At 38.4% G+C, this 21,666-nt stretch overlaps 2 protein-coding genes across 4 annotated transcripts; one reads left to right on the forward strand and one right to left on the reverse strand.

Annotated features, from left to right (window-relative positions):
* Positions 1-2,389: 2,389 nt before the first annotated feature.
* Positions 2,390-10,940, forward strand: LOC131308865 (BRASSINOSTEROID INSENSITIVE 1-associated receptor kinase 1-like). Of its 2 annotated transcripts, none has more exons than XM_058335903.1 (11): positions 2,390-2,758; positions 3,743-3,875; positions 3,997-4,068; positions 5,502-5,645; positions 7,257-7,328; positions 7,466-7,537; positions 7,627-7,706; positions 8,118-8,249; positions 8,507-8,848; positions 9,444-9,838; positions 10,285-10,940. In XM_058335903.1, exons 1-11 carry the CDS (start codon positions 2,677-2,679, stop codon positions 10,618-10,620), a joined length of 1,860 nt encoding a protein of 619 aa, XP_058191886.1. In that variant the 5' UTR covers positions 2,390-2,676; the 3' UTR covers positions 10,621-10,940. The 2 variants fall into 2 exon arrangements, with proteins under 2 accessions (XP_058191886.1, XP_058191887.1); XM_058335904.1 differs by having other exon boundaries at positions 2,397-2,758; positions 8,121-8,249.
* A 436-nt stretch (positions 10,941-11,376) lies between these two features.
* On the reverse strand, positions 11,377-20,283 carry LOC131308870 (protein RAE1). 2 transcript variants are annotated; one of them, XM_058335910.1, is made up of 12 exons: positions 20,211-20,283; positions 19,944-20,006; positions 17,219-17,305; positions 16,557-16,634; positions 16,263-16,450; positions 15,805-15,946; positions 15,120-15,200; positions 14,372-14,500; positions 13,083-13,160; positions 12,424-12,495; positions 11,876-11,956; positions 11,377-11,735 (listed from the first exon to the last, which is right to left on the reverse strand). In XM_058335910.1, exons 2-12 carry the CDS (start codon positions 19,995-19,997, stop codon positions 11,685-11,687), a joined length of 1,041 nt encoding a protein of 346 aa, XP_058191893.1. In that variant the 5' UTR covers positions 19,998-20,006; positions 20,211-20,283; the 3' UTR covers positions 11,377-11,684. The 2 variants fall into 2 exon arrangements, with proteins under 2 accessions (XP_058191893.1, XP_058191894.1); XM_058335911.1 differs by having other exon boundaries at positions 19,944-20,275.
* Between the last annotated feature and the right edge of the window lie 1,383 nt (positions 20,284-21,666).

The raw sequence follows: 21,666 nt of genomic DNA on the forward strand, positions 1-21,666 counted from the left end.
GAGGACCCTTATACAAAGATGATTTCATAGGTTGATCTTTTTCATTTTCTGCAAATTCTATACCCTCCAAACCTTCCATTGAATTAGTGTCTACAAAGTGCTCTTTCTCGAAATCTAGATTCTTGAAACCATCTATTGAATTTTCCTCTATACAGTACACTTCTCCCAAATTTTCTCCACTGGATGTGTTTTCCATATCAATTCTACAATATAAATAAAATGCACATATACATTACAAGCAAACAATTGCAAATAAGGGGGAAAAATAACATAAGGAACAAAACCTAATTTTTCAGGGAAATAAATATCTAGGGTTTTTTTGTTATGGGGTTATAGATTTTGAGTTAGGAGACTAAAGTTTGAGTTGGAAAGGGGATTTCACGTACAAGCCCTATATGTATTTGGAGGTATGAAGAAATTTTAGTGGTTTTAAAAACAAAGTTAAATCTCGAATACCCAATCAATCTTTAGACATAGGCATGAAAATATGTGTATACATGTATGTTATTGTATAGAAAACAATAAGGAAAAAGTCTACAAGAATAAAATACTCACTTGATGGAGCAATGGAAGCTATACGACGATCGGTAGTTGTTTCCACGCACAGAGAGGAAAAGGCCGAAGTTGACGATTCGGTGTATAGACGGAGTAGAATTCTTGATAATGGGGCAGGGGTCTTTATGCAATGATGGGTTTTTTTTGTAATTATTCAAACTTTGCTCCCAAAAGTGAAGTTAACCCTTTCAAGTTAACCCTGGTAACCAGAGGAGAGGAGAAGGCGTGAATTTTTTCACTTCCGTACCCTTTTTGCTGATGTGGCATGTTTTTATTGGTTTGGAGAAAAAGAAGGGTTTTACACCATCGGTGTAAGGAATTTATTCTCTTATTGGATTAAGCTAGTGTTTTCATTGCAATTTACTATAACCCAAATGAAATGGATCTTTTAAAACTAGGCCCTATGATTTGGCCCATAGACTCAGGACACTTTCAGTTCACAGTGGATGTGTGGACAGAAATAAGTATTAGAATTCATTAACGAATCAATTTATTCAAGTTTGAGCTTGCATTCCCGTGTTTAAATTTCATTCAAGATCGATTTTTCACATAAACAAATCAAACTTGAAACATTCTTGAAGCTCATATACCTTTTAAACCAAACTCGAACGATGTACAATCCGCAATAGTATAATTTTTGAAGTTCCAGCCCATTCGAGATTAGCAAAATTAAAGATCCTTTTAAATTTGGCTCGACTCGTAAGACATTTAAATAGAATTTGAATTAAAAAATATAAATTAAACTTATTACTGTATATTCTTAAGGCAACTAATTTTGCCACTCCCCTATTTGTTAATGTCACTCCCCTTTTGTTTTTATTAGAGTGAATTTACTAAAATACCTTTGCACTTGAAAGTGAGAAAAAGCTAGCATCATAAAGTGCAATGGTGTTTTAATAAATTCACCATAATAAAACAAAAAAGGGAGTGACATTAACAAATAGGAAAATGGAAAAATCATTAGCAATTTTTAAAATATTCAAAACAATTAAAAATGCAAACCACAATTCTAATACCGGAGGGTAATAGTGTGTAAAAAGTGCATCGATATCCGGTAAAAATATATTAACATCGGGGAGGTAATTAGCAAAAATATTCACATATGTGATAATATAGTATGTAAAAGGTGTGTATTGGAATTGAAACTTATGGAGACATTATTTGTATATTATCCATCGCTTACCATACGGAAGTTAGTAGGACACTTAAACAATTAGGGAAAATGACGGTCCAGGACGTGTTTTAATAATTAATATTCGCCAAGAATATGTTGAGAATATTTGTTAATACTGAAAATGTCATTGACAGTATTAATTATCAAAACATGTCATTGACGGTCATTTTTCCAAACAATTACTCCTCTCCTAGGCCTGGTCCAACGTGATACACAGGCCATTTTCCGGGCCATGGGGCTATACAATTATGGATTGGGATATGCTACCAAGGGAGGGTACTTGGCAACACCAATGGATAATTCAAATATATCAACACCAATGGATAATTCAAATATATATGTGCTTAATTTTAATCCGAACTGTCTATGTCAAGATGAATAGTATCGGCACCCCGTTTGGCACTGGGTGCTTAAGAGCATCCCGGGTCCTACAGTTACAGCCTACGGAGAGAGATACTGCTCCTCTTATCTGTACCTCACATGTTTCTTCCCTGTCCTAATTGGCGGCGGCACCGGGCCCCACTCCTCCGAGCGTGCGTCTTTGACTCGACTTTTAATACACCTCTCTAATCTCTCATTCTTTAATTAGAGCAGCAAAATTAGAACAAAGAATTAATTACGCACTAAACACATCAGTAGTACTCCATTAACAATTGAAATAATTTATTCCACTTTAGACTACCAGTGGAGAGAGAGAGAGAAACAGAACCTTTGACTACCCCCATTTCAACTCTCTCTCTCTCTCTCTCTCTCTCTCTCTCTCCCCTCTGGTCGGCTTCTGACCTTCACGAAGCCCGACGACTACGTCCAGCCCGAGTAATAACTCAGCTCACTTCCTCTCCGACGGCTTAATCCGTTAGGAATACGCGGATTTGACTGTCCTTGCGTCGAAGACTTCGATTCGGAGCGAAGACTTGAATGAGGAACCTAGGTTTCTAGCTGAGGCGATGGATCGGGCGGCGTGGGCGATCTCGCTCTGCTTTGTTCTGGTGGTTTCTCTGTTACTAGGGGCGCACGGTAACTCGGAAGGTGCGAATCGATTGATTTTAGTTAGGGTCGTTATTTTTGGGTCAATTGGAGTCAATAGTTGCTTCTATTTTGATTGTTTTGCTAGTATTGGCTTTCTTGCTGAGTCGTTGCAGTGATAAATTTCGCTTAGTGTTAGGCTTCGAAGTGATTATTTGATAATTATTGAAACTTGAAAGTGGATTCTAGTTGGTTTGTAGACTTGAATGGATTACTTGATTCTTTCATATTCATACCATCGTGTACAGAGAATGATTCTATTCTTTTAGAAGTTGAATTACTAAGGAGGTGTTTGGGAGTCTGTTAACTTTTAGATTCTGATATGTATGTATTGTAGATTACAGATTTTGGATGACAACAAGAATCTGCAAAAGTTTTTGGACGAGATGTACAGAATTTATTTTGTAGAAGGATTTTGTGAGTAAAAGTATAATCAAAATCCATAAAGCTAGTCTTAGTTCATTTCTGATAATGCGTTTTGTCAGAATCCCTTCCCCAATCTGAACAGCCCAAAACCAAAAAGAGTAATCCAAAAAGAGTTAACGTCGCTGCCAAACAGGCCTTAAGTCTGCGAACGGAATTACTGCAGTTAAGTGCCGCACTCGTGGTTGCTTTGCCTTGGAAGCTATTTCAACCTGTTCGGCATCACTTATACTTTTATGGGCCAAAACCACCTTTAAAAAGCTAAAACAACTTATTTTTGAGAAGATCTAATTTAATGCTGCTTTTTAGCGATCAGCTTTTATCTGGAGTTCAGATTCGACAAAGGTCTTGGTGGCTTTGAATTAAGTTGCTTAATTTGAGAACCATCTTAGTTTTGTGTTTGGCATTAGGAATTGATGAAATGAAGATGTTCTGGTATGAGTGTGTGCCGTTTAGGGCCTTTAGGCAACTTAGTAGCTTACCTCCTATTGGTTTAAACATATGGGTTAACGATGTTGATGCTACTGTTGAGCACCTGATGATTGTCATTTACATGGAGAACAGGTGATGCTTTGAATGCACTGAAGACTAACTTGGCTGATCCTAATAACGTTCTGCAAAGTTGGGATCCTACACTTGTCAATCCCTGTACTTGGTTTCACGTCACGTGCAACAGTGATAACAGCGTAACAAGAGTGTAAGCTGCTAACTTCTGTGATAGTTCTTCTTACATAACTTGGCTCTTGAAACTATTGTTGCATTGGGGATACATTTTTGGTGGTGCGATGACATATTTTTATTCCATTTATATACTCCAGTGATCTTGGAAATGCTAACTTATCTGGTCAACTGGTTCCACAACTCGGGCAGCTTCCAAATTTGCAGTACTTGTAAGTTCTGCATCATTGTTGAAAAAGTAGTTTCAATTATGTATACTTTTATGGTGTTGGTGGATGACTCGTCTTCTTCTTCTGCTGCTGCTGCTGCTGCTCTCTCTCTCTCTCTCTCTCTCTCTCTCTCTCTCTCTCTCTCTCTCTCTCTCTATATATATATATATATATATATATCTATACCACCTCACTGCATAACGAGAATACATGGGCTTGAAATAGAATATTCTCCTTGTTAGCTAAGCAGGGCTAGGGTTTTTACCAGAAATCTCTAGCCTCGCATACAAACACCCATGCGACATCTTATCCTCGCCATAATTTCAAGAACCTGATTTGCTAGGTTCTTCCTATGTGCTTTTTCCAGGATTGGTAAATGGTTGCTCAAGCTCCTTGTTTTTTTTATATCTCATGTTGCTTCCGTGGATGTAGAGTGAAATGTAACATCTCCAGCAATTGTATTTGATAAGATTTGCTTTATGTGATGGATTGGCGCACTGCTGGGAGACTAAATTACTCACCCCTGTGTTCACACAAGCAAAACATAATCCCAGTGAATTCTTTGTCCCTTAAGAGGATATGAGCATTTGCTTGAAAAAACCATGTCCTTATCTGAAAAGTATAGTAGAGAAACTCTTTGGGGCTCTTGATAATTGATTGCATAAGGTAACAGGTTGTGTGTAAGGTACTAATAGTTGATCGCATAGGCTCATGAATGTAACAAGTTTTGACTTGTAAACTTCTTCCATCTCTATAAATCTAATTATTGTAGGTATTACTTTTCGCCATGCACTTGTAGTCTCAGTGTATATGCAAAGCAACTTTTGTTTGGTAAAGCTTCATTACTTTCTATATCTAACACGTACAGTTTTTGAATCCTCTCTTGGATTTTTCGTTGTGGTGAATTCAACATACTTGAGACCTTAGTTTAGTTTCCTTGCTTTGTCTATATTGTGAACGTATATGTAAGTGGCTGAAAACATGCAGTTTCTTACTTTCATCTTCTATGTGCGTATGGAGAATACTTCGTATATTTATCCTCTTCCTGGGTATAAACTATAAAGTAATAAGTGATTGAGGGGCATGCTATGCTTTCAAACAACTAAGCTATTATTGGTCTGGAAGATTTATTTGTTGTTGTTTGTTGTGCTTTTCCCTTCCCTTGTTCTATCTTAATGTTGTTGCATAGTTTTCGTCCCATGAGTAGATATGTTCAAGACTTGACTGTGGAATGTGTATGTGGAACTCTGAAACATCCTCAACCTCATGCCCCTGGCTCGAAATTTCAATCTACTATTAATCTCTGTCTTGGTTGTCTAAGTTGTTTGGCTTGTAGACGTTTGTATTGCCTTATTTATTTTTCTTCTTCTTACTTGTTTTCAACCTTTTTGCATTGCCTGTGCTCTGGATATTGTTTTAATATGTTTCAATGACAGGGAACTTTACAGTAACAACATAAGTGGGAGAGTTCCCAACGAGCTTGGGAACTTGACAAATTTGGTGAGTTTGGATCTTTACTTGAACGTTTTGAGCGGTCCCATTCCAGACACACTGGGCAACCTTCAGAGATTACGTTTCCTGTATGTACAACACATCATTCTTCCTTTTATTTACTCGTTATTATTATTATTGTACATGTGTTAAGTTTTCTGTCTTGTTGATGTTAGTTTTTTATGCCAAGGTTTTGAACAAAGTGGCTTGTTTGGGCATTGATATGTCGAATATGGATTTAGTTAGAATCGTTCAAGTTTTTCATTACCGTTTGAGAATGAAATCTCCATATTTTTCTTGCTTTCAAAGGAAGACAGTCTCATACAGTTCAAGATATCAAGCTCAAAGATCAAAATGTCTATTTCTTTTGAGAGTTACGTTGATTGTTAGTGCTTTGCTAAATACTCTATATGCAAACAGATTATTGGTTAAGAATTAACATCCGCTTTGATCCAGCTATCCTGATGTTGCATTCTCTTTACATTTAAAGAAAGGCAAAGAGTGCGTATCTCTAGGTTCACCTGCAGCGCCAATTCTCTGGATGTTATTTTTTTTTTATTGCACTTGCCCCCTTTTTTGGATTGAAATCTTGCTTATCATTGCTAGAGCAACGGACTGAAATGCTTGATCATAAAGTGAGATTCTGCTTGAAGGGTGACATGGCAATAGAAAGGCCAATGGGTGGAGAATCTTTGGAAAAGTGTAGGCTTGTAAGTAAAGGAGCTAGTAGGGCGAGAACACAACGTACCTGGAATATGCAGTTGATGATGAATCTGGATGAGTTGGGTTTTGCATAGTGGATTGAAGCCTATAGAATATGGTTATTTGATCGAGTTTTGAGCATGACATAATGAGGTCTATGATTTCATGCCAGAACATGGAACATTAAATGCCCTCAAATGTTTTATGGAAAGAAGATGGGAGCGAGTTTGACTTTGTTTGGTTTTTTTTTATGTGCTCTCGTGCTCGCTGAAATTCCTCCAGTATCTTTCTCTGTCTTGTAATACAAAAGAAGCCTCAACTTTAATTTCGAAGACAAAGAAATACTAGGTTGCTAAACTTGGTTCTCTCCACTCTCTCAATGCTTTAGACCTGCCGCCTAGCATCTAGGCTCAGTACACAGGCGTCGTTCTCTTCCCACTTTACTACATACAAATCTTGGGGTCATTCAGGAATTCAAGAGTAGATGTACTGTATTAAGTCCCTCTTTCCCAGCAAAATCAGTTTCGTGTTCTATAAAGATCCTATACTTGGACTGTGGATGATGATTACCCAAGATTTAGCCATCTTGATATGAAGCACGCTGGCCACACCAAAACAGCCTTGTTTTGGTCATATATACTTGTAACAACTAACTCATGCATCTACTATTAGTTTGTGGATTAACTCTTCCATAATGGATTAATTGTTACGCAGAGTTGCCAAGAGGCCTTTGGCCCAATAGCATCGGGGGGTGCACTTAGGTGCTAGGAGTAAGGAGGTCAGGAGTTCAACTCCTCTAAGGTGCTAATATAACTATACTAACAATATGAACTTTCGCCGAGCAAAGAAAAAAATTGTTATGCGGAGTCCTCCATTGGATCACATGTTGGATGTGTTATGGGCATCTAGCGTTGATCAGGTGAATTTTTCCCACGAATGACCACTATGGTTATATGGTGTTTACTGATGTCTGGTTCTGTACTTGTTTGCAAGGATAGGCGGCTTAACAACAACACTCTGTCGGGAACAATTCCTATGATATTGACTACTATCGAATCCCTTCAAGTCCTGTGAGTATCAAGTGGATGTGTTCTTGTTCTTTTATGATTTAATGTCTAGTTAAGGCATTTCCTTTCCTCATTCTCTTTTAATTGTGCCTTTTACTACAAAAATATGACACCTTAGCTTCTTGAAATGTGGTGTGCAGTGATCTATCGAATAATCGGTTAACAGGAGACATCCCAATTAATGGCTCCTTTTCGCTTTTTACTCCCATTAGGTTTGTTCCTAGTAACATCTCTTTTCCAAGGTAGTGGAGTTGGGTGTCTCATCTCTATGTATGCTGACTGCCTTACCTCTGTTTTTCAGTTTTCAAAATAATCTGTTGATAACTCCTCCAGCTGCTCCTCCTCCTCCTGTTTCGCAAACACCCCCTTCTCCTTCTCCAGGTTAGTTGCATTTACTGTTACTTTTATTTCCAGTACTCGCTTAGTTGTTGCGCTATTGGGTATGGTTATATCTACGGTTATGCTTGTTATCGTTGCAACCCAATTCTGCATTCCTCAAACTTGAAGTCTTCTACGAATCAGATTTTGGGACAGAAGACATACACTTTTATGAATTTTCTTGCTTTCTTAGCTTTATATGCCTGAATTATTTAAACGGAAGTAGAGTGTATTTGAGGTTGGATTCTTTAACTAGTGTTGGTGGGGTTTTGGTTTTCACCAAAATTGTCAACTGGTTGATTCTTTAACTAGCGTGGGTAGGGTTTCAGTTTTCACCAAAATTGTCAACACTCAATCGATTTCAGATAAATTAAAATGGTTAAACTGACTTTTCATTGTCCAATTTTCTTCCAGTAGGCAGTGGTACCACTGGAGCCATTGCTGGAGGAGTTGCTGCTGGTGCTGCCCTGTTGTTTGCTGCCCCTGCAATCGCACTTGCTATGTGGAGACGAAGAAAACCACAGGATCATTTCTTTGATGTACCTGGTCAGTGGGCTAAGCAGAAAATTGCTTATAAAGATGTTTTTTTTCTGGTAACTAAAACTCGTTTCACGAATGCAAGACCTTACAAAAGGATCAACAGGGGGACATCTGGACATGCTCCTGGAACCACAAACAAAAAACTAGCAAATCATTCTTACATGGCGAAACAATTGTAGCAACCATCAAAACTCTATTCAAACTATACTCAAATCGGTAAAGAGAAACCAGTGAAGTTAATTCATTTTACCTTATCATTGCAGCCGAAGAGGACCCAGAAGTTCATCTAGGACAGCTCAAGCGGTTTTCTTTGCGTGAACTACAAGTTGCAACCGATAATTTTAGCAACAAAAATATTTTAGGGAGAGGTGGATTTGGTAAGGTCTACAAAGGACGCTTGGCTGATGGCTCTCTCGTGGCAGTGAAAAGACTAAAAGAGGAGCGTACTCAGGGTGGGGAGCTGCAGTTCCAAACAGAAGTGGAAATGATCAGTATGGCTGTCCATCGAAATCTACTCCGTTTACGTGGATTTTGCATGACACCAACTGAACGGTTGCTTGTCTATCCGTATATGGCCAATGGCAGTGTTGCATCGTGTTTAAGAGGTAATACTTGGTGGCCTCTTTATATGCTTTTCTTTTCTTCTCTGTTGCTTTTTTCAGGGAATGATTTAGCCCCCCTTTTTTTTTAACTGCACTCCCTTTTTGGGCTCTACTGACGTGAATTATAATGTTGCCCTGTAATTTGCAGTAATTGTGGTGAGGACTACATTATTTGAATTGGCAGTTTAGTGATTTCACCTAAATAAAGACGACAAAAAGGAATGGGAGTGCACAAATGGGCAGTGTTAATATCGTTTCCTTTATTATGGGTGAATCTTAGATGGATTTGGTTATATCTTCTTTAATCCCTTTCAATTTCTGCTTTGATGCTAAGAAAATTCGTAAGACTTAAAAACCATGATCAAAAATACTTCCCAGCTTATGCTGTGAAGGAAGCTTGAATTTTTCTGCATTATGGAATTCTGTACAAGAATATCAAAGCTTGCTAATAAACTTGCCATTTGTATATATTATAGTTTTCCCTATGTCAGATAATACGGGAAATTTCAATAAATACCAATATTCAGAGTCTTGATTCCTAAATCCTAACCTGCTTAATCTCTAAATATTTGCATGATCTTGCTGGTGCATTGTGTAGAGCGATCTGAAACGCAGCCCCCGCTTGATTGGCCAATAAGGAAGCGAATTGCTTTGGGATCCGCTAGAGGTCTTGCATATTTGCATGATCACTGTGACCCGAAGATTATTCACCGTGATGTCAAAGCTGCAAATATATTGTTGGATGAGGAATTCGAAGCAGTTGTTGGAGACTTTGGCTTGGCTAAACTAATGGATTACAAGGATACTCATGTTACCACTGCTGTACGTGGGACCATTGGGCACATTGCTCCTGAGTACCTCTCAACTGGAAAGTCCTCTGAGAAAACTGATGTTTTTGGTTATGGGGTCATGCTTCTGGAGCTCATCACAGGACAGAGGGCATTTGATCTTGCTAGACTTGCCAATGACGATGATGTCATGTTGCTTGATTGGGTAAACCTTTATTGCACTCATTCGATTTGTTTGCATGGTGTTAGTAGATTTCTAAAATTGGCCATCTTTTTACGACTCCTACATTCGTCTTAAGGGCCTCCTGTCAAAGCTGTATTTTAGTTATTGGCTATAGGAGGTGTTAGAAGTGCATCAAATGAAACATTTAATCGGGAAAAGTATGTATTGCTTGATAGAATTGAAGGCCAGGCATCTCAACAGTTAAATTCTATACTGAAAACTTTTAAATTCTATATTGGAACTTTTGGAAGTAAAAAACAGTTAAATTGCTTGAAGATACGGATTTTGTACTGAAATGAAGAAACACAATGAAAATCATGAGGCCTTTTTATTGCTTTTATGTAAATTGAGGTTGCTCTTCCTTGGTAAGAAAAGCATTTAACTTCATATGCAAATTCACTGCCTGATAAATGTTTCTGAAAATTCAGGTAAAAGGACTTTTGAAAGAGAAGAAGTTGGAAACACTGGTTGACGCAGATCTGCAGGGTAATTACATTGACGAAGAAGTGGAGCAACTCATTCAGGTGGCCTTACTCTGCACACAGGGCACCGCAATGGAACGTCCCAAGATGTCTGAAGTTGTCAGAATGCTTGAAGGCGATGGATTAGCTGAGAAGTGGGAAGAATGGCAGAAGGAAGAGATTTTCCGCCAAGAATTCAACCATACCCACCACCAAAATGATGAATGGATAATTACTGATGGAAATGCCCTTCCTGATTCCACTCCCAATCTCCGCCCAGAAGAATTATCCGGTCCGAGATGATCTTCAGTGGTTTTAAACGACCACTCTTATTCAAATGTGGTATTTATCGGTTTTGTGCATATGCTTTTCTTCTTTTTTGCATCCATTTTTCCAAAGCCCAGCGTATATGTCGGGAGTTTTTAGGTTGCTGTAATGTTTATAAGGTCACCGCGTGGCATGATGAAATTTCCAGGTGCAGGAAAAATCATGTCTGGTCATGCCGTAGTGCCAGTACACATTATTTTAATGCTTCGGAATAGTATAGGTTGTGTACACGAATAAAATGCATTTTTTTTTTAATCTCAGTGAATAACACTTGTTTGCATCGACCTACAATAAAAGTCCATATGTTGTATGTCCTTTGTTTGCTGTTTTCCTTTTGGGAAGATTCAAGCCAAGGAAAGATTAGTGCAGGAAAAATCAGGTCTGGCATTTGATTGTAGGCATTTGAGTATCATTTACTACTCTTTTGTGTGGGTGGGAATCTCTCTCTCTCTCTCTGTGTTTACTAATCTTTAGTGTGGGTGGGAATCTGTGTGTGTGTGTGTTGCACCTTGTTTGTTAGAACCCACAAAGCAAAATCCCGCCTGTTTGTACATAAACAGTCTCCAAAAGATTTGCTGGAAATCTTCATCAGTAGGACAGACAACCACCACAAAGGTTATTTTTTTAACCAACGTACTGAAGCTGACCGTTGGATTATAAAAGTTTACACATACGTGCATGCATATACAGAGAGAGAGGGAGAGAGAGAGAGAGAGAGAGAGAATCCACGACTAACTTGAAATCCAACTGGTCATAGAGAAAAACATTCGCTGTACTTGCAACAAGTAACAAGCTAATTCGTGAAGTTACAATGGTGAACTGCATACCTAAAAGGGAAAAGAACTATATTACTAGGAGACTGAAGATTCACAATCTAGATTGAAAAAACCTGAGCGGCCTCATCTCTGCCCCTAACTTCTAGAATTAACAAGAAAAAAGAACTCATAGACCAAAAGTAAAGTAGGAAAAGGAAGATGAAAAACTGTTCTCCATTTACAGAAACAACGATGTATTCTTCTCGAGGCTGACAAGCAGCAGCTTCACTTTCTGCCACTGGTTCCCGTTCGTGGTTTGCCTTTCACCTCAGACTCCTGCAACATTCGAGTAAACATAACCTTGATTATGAATCGTCAAGTAAGGATCTAGACCTCTTGAGACCTCTTGAAAGTTCTGACGTTAACTACGGAAGGAAATATTTGAGAAGAATGAATGATGATGTCTATAAATCTACCTGTGGCAAGTGCAGGAAAATGTTGGTCTTTGCGGTGGCTGGGTTATGATTTTCTGCACCCTTACTCCAATCGTAACACACCTGTAGGCAAATAAAATCCAGTTAAATCCCAGTGCCAAATCAAACCTGGGCGGAGGAGAAACTGATACAGAAGTATTTCCACAGAATTTTATAGTATGTAACAACACACGTGAGAATAACAAGAAGCAGGTCCATGCCGAGCAAACATCCAGCTTTCACACCCACATCAGATTAGAAATAGAAGAAATGCAGCCTTCTCAAGCCTTTTTGGTGATTAGGCTTTTAGACACCCAGTCCCAAACTCAAACAAAATTAGCCTTATCCCCACATGCTTACAAAATGATAATGTACATTTGCAAAAATTAAGCAGCGTGTAATGTGGTTATGATGCTCCACATAACTTCACCCCAAGTTTCAAAAAGCCATGACATCATTGCATTGGATAAAGATTTCAGATCTTTGTCCTATGGTAATCCAATTTCACAATGTCACACACACACACAGTACACATTTTAGAGGAAACATACCGCGTAGGCATAGATCGAGCCATCACTGTTGAAAGCACTGCAAGGTATAGGTTGACTGCATCTTGACATTGCCTAGATATCAACAAGACCAAGATAAGACAAACTAAAAATATACCCATGACAACTGCCATCTATTGACGTTATACGAAAACAACAAATACAACAGCATGTTATGACAGTTTCCCCGGGCATTCAACTACACAATGTGTAAATCTTGCGTTTTTTTACATTGTCTCTTAAAATGAGTGAATAACTCCAAAGAATGACATTTTCTCTCAAGACGAATGGCCGAATGGGGTTGATAAGCATGAAAGTGTAGCAAATGGCAAGTATATTGACATGGAATTATTTGTTCTTAGGTTTGGAGAATGCCAATCCATGGGCCTTCAAAATAACCCCAAAACGTCCCTCCAATATAATAACTTGCCTAAATAGAAAAAACTTAAGCAGCTTGTAATTTGCAACAAAAAAAATTGGTCACTTGTGTAGGCATGCAATGATATCAAAAAGATCTCTCACCCCAGCACAATTGTGAGAATAATCAGTCTTTAGAGATGATTGTATCGTCTTTAATTGGTTAGTCAAACCAAAACAAGTACATGAAAAACAAAAGGACAGTTAAAAAGCAAAGCAAGTAATGAATCCTCAAAGGAAAAGACCTTAAGCCTCTGTTTGCTATCCTTGTCCCAAAAGTTAAAAGCACCATCAGATCCTGCAGTTGCGAACGTGTGATGGACCTGGGACAAGAAACAGATCGTTCAAATACACATAAGAGGACAACAACTCAACACCAAAAACCAATACAGTAGATTCTCGAAGAATTTGCACCGCTCAAGCCCTGCACACTTGGCATGACAAACACAAAAACAGGTTTATCCAATAACTTAGGTTTAGAAAATAACAAATCCATGAGACATAATATCTCATAAACTTCTGGTTCTATTAAACAAATAGTGAAGGCGGCAAACTTGTAGACACAAGAGAGGAGTTTCCACGAGCAATTACAAAAGCCCACAGAGAAACGAGAAATCAATTTTGACTCAACTCAGCCAATTTCTAACTTCTAATTTGTTCCAGCGACCCCGATATCTGTAGATTGAGATGCAAGGATCTTACATAACAATTGCAACTAGTTTCTTAGTAATTGGTGGTGCTTCGATGGATGTTTCTGATTTGAAGAAAAGGAATGCACAAGCAAAAATCCAGTTATTAACAATTAATTGCTCAGAAACTCTGGCCAAAGTTTATCTTCTGAGCATATCTTATGTTAGGTTACTTAGGTATTATGAAATCTCGTTAACACCCCTAAATTTGAATAGCAATGGATCAAAATAAGGAGTTGAACAAGGCGGGACCTGAATAGCTGGACAGCCTGGACATGAAACACGATGAAACACGGAATGCAGTTAGCTGGCCTCCTAAAATGTAATCGGAAGTTCACATACAGATATGGAGAATAGCAATATTACACCCCTTTCTCAGAGATTGACAGGAACATTTCATCCAAAGTAAGATTCCCACTGATTTATGTTCTTAAAATGAGAAATACGATTTCTTGGGTGCCATTTGAAGATGCAAAGAACTAGAGAATGATTAACCTTTGCTCATAAAAAGTGAGATTCCGATGACTGTCAAATGCATATTTATGCATATCCTTTTGCAGGGACATATTACTATATCATATACATGCACATAAAACGTTTTTGCACATATAAGATCTAAAATGGAAAAGAAATGCTAATAAAATTTCACCAAACCACTTTTTCAGTTAATGGAAAAGATGTGCATGCTTTATATAACTACTAGTCTACTAGTGGACCTAGTAAGGCAACACAATGCACTATAAATACAAATGTAATTTACAACGTAGCAAGAGTCAACAAGCTAACTAGCAATTGAGATCACCAACTTTATAGGGAAAAACTGCAGTTGCAGTGTAAGATCTTACAGGATGGAAGTCCAGCGAGTTGACTGAGTATATCTCATTGCCCTCTCTATGACATTTGAAAGTAAAATTTTTAGCTTGCTGCGATTCATCAAGATGATGTACACCAACCCTGCCCTCAATTGAACCAACCTGAAAAGAAACAATGCCAAGATCAAATTAATATAGCACAAAAGTCAAGGATTGGTGAAGAACAGTGAGTCTCGATGAAGCACAGTTACAGGGATGGTATCCTAAGTACACATCCCTTTAAAAATGCCCACTTTCCCGAAGTGAAATCTGATTTCCCCTCATAAAAACCGATGATATCAGGATTGAACCATAGAAGATACATATGCCTTCAATTAACAGTATTTGTACATGTCTGTTTTATAACTAACGATATTTGTACACATAATTCTACGTGTATAACCTGTCAGTACTGGAAAACCAAGCCACTGAACTACTGAAATTTCTCTGGCACCAAAGATGTTCCTCATCCCCATATTGAACCACTGAAACACTGATAAAGCTGAATCTTTCTATGCCCTCTGCAGCAGGGTTGGTTCAACACCCGTCTGGCATACACTTTGCAACATTTATAGGCATGCTATGAAAATTAAGTTCATCTTTAGAGAAGACACAAAACTTGGACTAGGATTTTGCATATATGTGAATCAGAACATTTAAAACAAAAATGAGGTCAAAGTAAACATACTTGTCTGTGTGGAGAGAGAGTGAAAGAGAGGTACAAAGCAGAAGGGATACTTACCAAGAAACCTTGCTGATCAGGAAAGGCAGCAACACACCTTGTTTGATACTTCAAGGGTGAGGTGATCCTTTTAAATTCAGTCTGGCATATGCAAAGGAAGAAAGATTATTAATGTAGTGCAATTTTAAGGTAACAAAGAAGAAATCAAGAAACAGTCCCAGCACTCTACTGGAACCAAATGGAACTCAAAAACATGATCGAGAAAAGGTTGAATAGTTGAAGCAAGATTGTGTTCCTTGAGCATCCTTATTTATTAAAAGCAGTTGTTTTCTTTTTTGGTGCAAGGAAGCATTATCCATTTTGTTAAGGTAGACCATAACATACCACAAACCATGAACCCGCATAAGTCTACCATCGCGACGTGGACCTAGACATTAGCCTTTTAAATCCAAGTTGAACATGCGCCATGAGGAGCAGGTAATGGTGAATTACTCATGTCACCAGACTAACCATGACAGAGACATTTTGTGGTGCAAAACTCAACCAGCGCCGCCAAGGACCAAAAACTAAATGGGGAAAACAAATAAAAAGTAGAAAAATTTCTCCCATATCAATCGATGACTAGCCTTTGGTAAAGAAGACAGAAAAAAAGCTGACTAGATTTAACATATTTGCAAAGGATCCAACATATTGGAATAAAAAATGTTTATTGATTTCAATCATTTCGTGATGCAACAAAAAGTACCTGAGGGTTTTGTAAGTTGAAAACGATAAGATTCCTATCCGCAGTTCCGACGACCATCAGTGGATGTCTCACTGAAATTGAATAGCAGCGCTCAGGAAGTTGTTGCGTATGCACTGGAGTTGACTGTCTCAGATCCCAATACCTGAGATCAGATGATGGACAACTCAAACCACAAACTTGACAAATTATACATATGCATATCACCGTGGAAATATCTAACAAGAAGTCTTAAAAATGAAGAATTGATAGCATAAGAAATCATATAGTGTGTGAAAGAGCACATGGTTAAATATAAACGAAAAAAATGCTAAGAGAACTTCAAAGTTCCCATGCAGCCAAGACCAAAAAAGTGTGATAATTCATAATTAGAATAAGGAAGAGCATAAACAAGCAAGAAAAATGCTACAATGGGACATGTGGAAATATATGCCTCTTAATGTACAGGAAGTAATGCTTACCTCAGGGTTTTGTCCCAACTTCCACTCACTAAGAGGTTCATCTCTGGGATCCATGCAATATCCTTAACAGGTGCATCGTGCATGGCCACAGTAACTGGTTGGGCACCTAACGGCCACATTTTAACTTGCTTGTCGCATCCCCCAGAGAAAACAGTTGTACCGTCATCCTTCCAAGTTGAGCATAAAACCTTCAAAAGATAAGAATAAAAGAACTTATCAGTTACCACACTTCAAACTAAAAAATCAGATGCATGATTTGCAAACAATATGGCCTAGGGAGATTTGATGTCATACCGGCTGGTCATGTGACATTGATGCCTTGGGCACACTGCCAATGGTGGTCCCATTCCGCATTATCTCCCAACATCTCACCTATATGAATGCACAAGAGAAGAATAACTGAATAAGTGGATATCAGCATTTTGAACACTAACAAGTACAAGACAGCATTTGAGACACAGAACAAAAGGAAATTGGCAAAATAAATTAAACAAAACATAAGTGTTCATGAAAAGGGAAGAAACGTGGAGCACATGGAAGAACAGTCCCCATAGTAGCTCAAATTAAGTTCAAATAAACAACTTTTCTGCACTTTCATTGGATAATCGAACAAAAAAAGTCCATCCTTTTAGCGCTCTCTCTCTCTCTCTCTCTCTCTCTCTCTCTCTCTCTCTCTCTCTCTCTCTCTCTCTCTCTCTCTCTCTCTCTCTCTCTCTCTCTCTCCGAAACAAACCACACCTTTCATATGTGTATCTGATCTGGCCCAGCTCGGTTTTGTTTCACATGACCAAAAGAAACAGTTACAAAACGTTTAATCTGGCCTCACTTACAAACCCAAACAGACAAGCTTATAAACGAGCCTAAGTGAACACTTTATTTGTATCGCTACTTCAAGATACTTAAAATAATGCAACAAGGAATGAAAGAGCAACAAAATGCAATTAACTAAAACAAACCTGGTTATCCCACGAAGTTGCCACAAGGAAATTACCCTTGGGACTGAAAGCAAGACTTGATACAGAATCACTTGGAGGTTGTGCTACCTATGCATTAATAAAGAAACAAACGTTAAATAAATAAAAAAATTACCAGAAGCTCACATTCCATCTTCAAGCTTCGAAGTATAACCAATACTAAAGGCTCGAGCGAAAAGATGTGGATTTCAAATGAACAAATTTGCTGTTAATATCCAATCCGAATACCTCAATTTAAGTACGATAGCTTATATATGCATCTCTACATTGAGTTTGGGAGCTTTATCGCGACATTAGGGTTGTATTTACACAAGGATCCCAACAAAGTATGTCCCTCCACATGAAATCCGAATCTATCGAAACAGAATTGCAACCATAAAGAAACACAGATGCGTACATGACAACGGAACCATATGACGAAACCATATTCAAGGTTCAATCAAGTTCAAAACTCAACGAGAAGTAACATGAAAACCCTTCACTTGAGAAATCCACATATATCCAAACAGAATTGCAAGCATAAACACAAACACCAGCGTACATACAGATGCATACACGACAACAACCGAACGATACAACGAAACTGTCTAATCACTAAATACATTAAAGGTCCAATTAAGTTCAAAAATAGACTTAATGAAGGCGTACGACTCAGTTGATTGGGATTTCTTGCTTGAGGTTATGAGTGCCATGGACTTTCCTCCCCTGTTTATCTCTTGGATTAGGACATGTATAACCTCTGCTATGTTCTCTGTGGTAATTAATGGGGAGCTAAAGGGATACTTTAAGGGAGAAAAACGGCTTCGACAGGGAGATCCCACCTCTCCCTACCTATTACTTATGGTAATGGAGGGTCTGTATGCCATTCTTCAAAAGAAAATCTCTCAAGGTCAGTTTACATTCCACCCCAAGTGTAGCAATTTGAGCATATCATATTTAGCCTTTGCTGATGATCTTTTTCTACTGGCTGGGGCTGATATCTCTTCTATTGGGGTTATAAAATCTACTTTGGAGGAATTTTATCATTCTTCTGGTTTAAAACCTAATCTTCACAAAAGTCAGATCTTTTTTTCTGGGGTTGAGGAATCTGTCAGGCTGACATTCTGAATCTTCTTCCAATTCCTGAGGGTACTTTACCAGTTTGTTATTTGGGTGTGCCCCTTATTTCCACTAGGCTTTGATATGAGGATTGTGTTCAGTTGAAGGATAGAACCCAACAGAGGATTGCCAGCTGGACTAATAGTCGCCTATCTTATGGTGGAAGAGCTCTCTTGATACAATCAGTTAAGTATGCAAACTTATTGGTGTTCATTGTTTATTCTACCACAGAAAATTATTAAGGAAATTGAGGCTATGCTGAGAGCCTTTTTGTGGTCTGGTATTCATCTCAAAAAAATTGGGGCTAAAGTTAGTTGGTTAGAAGTTTGCTCTCCCAAAGCTGAGGGTGGTTTGGGCTTGAAGTCCCTGCAGGTTTGGAACAAGGCCATTTGCAAGAAAGAGGACACCTTGTGGGTCAAGTGGGTTCACAGTTATATGATAAGAGATCAAAATATATGGGCTATGAAGGTGCCTCAAGACTGTTCATGGACTGTTTGAAAATTGTTGAAACTTAGACGTGTGGGTCAGCCTTTTGTGAAACATATTATAGGAGATGGTCGCAATACTTTTATAATGGTTTGACAACTGGCATCCCAAAGGCCCCCTGTACAAACTTCATGATGATCGCTCAGTTGCTACCATGGGAAGATCTTTATTTGCAAAAGTGAGTTCTGTTATTCTTAATGGTGAATGGCACTGGCCTAGGCCTAATCCAATCTGATGCAACAGATTCAGCTTTCAATTCCAGACTCTTTGAAGCCTCAAAGGGACAGATGTGATGAAGTGGTGAGGACTCTCTCTCCGACTGGTGCTTATACTACAAAACACACGTGGGAGGCTATTACACACAAAGGACCAAAGGTTCCATGGGTCTCTCTTGTTTGGTCTTCAAATAATGTTTCCAAATGGTCTTTTATTTTATGGTTAGCATGTTTGAAGCGGCTGGTAACTAAGGAAAGGCTTTGCAAATGGGGCATGGACATTGAACCTGGTTGTGTTTTGTGTTCCCAATGCGATGAGACATTGCAACATTTGTTTTTTGAGTGTGGTTTTTCCAGCTCTATTTGGGAAGTGATCTTACATAGATTCCAGATTCACCGGGGAGCTGAGGCTTGGAACATGGAAGTGACTTGCGCAACTAGTTTCTGTCAAGGCAAAAGTTTCCGTTCCATGCTGTTCAAATTAGCTTTTGCTGCAGGAGTGTATTTCATCTGGGGGCTGAAAGGAATTCCATAGTATTTGGGGGAAGGCCTAGAAGTGCCAATGAAGTGCTAGCTCATCTTGATGAAAATATAAGGCTAAGGGTCTGTACTTGGAAGCACTTCCCAAACTCACTTGAGAATCAAAGGCTTTGTAGCCAATGGAATATCTCAAGTAGAGTCCTTTGGAATGCTACCCCGGAATTTTGTTTTCTCTTTGTTTCTACAAATGTAGATTGTAGTGAGGTTATACTTCTGTGTATAGGTACTTGTATTGGGATTTATTCCCTTTGTTTTCTGGTTTGGTTGGTTAAAAAATGGTACACTTACCCAAAAAAAATAACAATAAAATCAACGAGAATGAAAAAAAATGCAGTGAATGAAGTTGAGGGAGGGCAAATCGAATTTACCTCAGCCGACTTGTTGGGATTATTAGCATTCGAAGCGGCACCGAAAGTGGCCATTGAAGCTGCCTAATCAATAGTATCCGAGAAATCCGTATCAACAGCTGAATCTAAATCAACGAAACACTACTAGTACTACTTTTCGATACTCGCGGAGCGAGAAGCCCTAATTTGTCAAAACGAAGGATCCAGAAAGGTTCAGAATATACAGGCGAATACGTATGCAATTATATATGTATATACATATTGCGTACAAGTGAGACAGAAGAGTACCTGTAGGTAGAGAGGAGAGAGAGAGAGAGAGAGAGAGAGAGAGAGAGTTTTGAAACGGAGGAGAGGGAAGAGAGAGGAGGAGGGAATGTATATATATAAGTACGGTTTGTTCGCCGAGCCAACCTGCGTTTCGAGAACGCTACGGGAGCGTTCCGGCAACGCTAGAGTTGGGCCCAAACTCTGCCCTTGTGGGCCGACGCGAACTGTGGGCTGAAAAACAATCTTTTCTTTCTTTCGATATTTGGGCCATGAGCCCAAGTACATGTCAATTTTGTTTATTTGGTTCGGTTTCATTTGGTTTCGGCCCGGTTTTTTTTCCGTTTGGAACGCTTAGGGCTAAAAATTGAATAATGGGCCTGATTGAGACAAAAAAAACCTCACAAACTTAGATAAAAATCCGACTTTCTAACAATTAAATATACTTAAATCGACACACACACACACATAACATACCTAAGGAACCAGAGTTTATGTTTAGTACTTAGTAGTTTACCTTGTGATTTTGGATGATGGAGAGAGTGAGAGAGAGATGCTGATTGCTGAGAGACCGATAGTCTGAGAGAGATGAAGTGAGACGAGTTGAGACGGAAGTCGGTTGAGAAGAGTTTGAGATTTTAGAGATTTTATTAGGTGTAGCCGTGTATCATATACGTTGAAACCAAAAACACGTGTTCGGTTCAGTTTGGTCTGAAATCGGTTCTTTTCCAATAAAACATAAACCAAACCGAAGCCAAAATTAGTCTAAAAATAAAACCGAACCGAACCAGTTCTTATTAAAAACCAGACCAAACTGTTATTTTTTTTCGGGTTTTTTCCAGTTGGCTCGGTTTTTATTAACACCCCTACTACTTACCATCCGTTTATGAGCATCTCTATTAGTGCACCCTCCATTTCACCATATCTCTATATATATGTTACTCTTCCAAAAAAGGTAAATATAGGATGAAAAAGGTTTGAAGGACCAAAATATGAAAGGTATGGAGGAATTAATAAAGGATGAATTGGAGTAATTAATACATCCTCCAAAACACCTTTTTGGAAGAGTAAAAATATGGAGATACGGGTGAATGATGGATTGACGGTTCGAGGAAGTATGGATTATTCTTCGAGATGAAATCTAAAGAGAGAGGATTTAACCCGCTGTCATTCATGGATATAATAACACTAGCTGTTGCTTGGAACTTAAAATTACGTTGCTGAACAAAAAATAAATACTACTAATTAACACTACGGCTCCATTTGTTTCAACGTAAAATGTTTTTTCCAAAAATATTTTACTTATTTTCCAGTGTTTGGTTAGATGAATAACAAGTAAAACATTTTCAAGTGTAAAATAATTTCCATCAATGGGCGTAAAATGACTTACCACGTAATTGGCTGTAAGTTGTTTTCATGATTCCTTTCCCGTCTTCCATGTGAAATTCTCGCAATCAATTCCTATTGTTTCCCCTTTAAT

The sequence above is a fragment of the Rhododendron vialii genome, chromosome 11a (assembly GCF_030253575.1).
Source record: "Rhododendron vialii isolate Sample 1 chromosome 11a, ASM3025357v1".
NCBI classification, from domain to species: domain Eukaryota; kingdom Viridiplantae; phylum Streptophyta; class Magnoliopsida; order Ericales; family Ericaceae; genus Rhododendron; species Rhododendron vialii.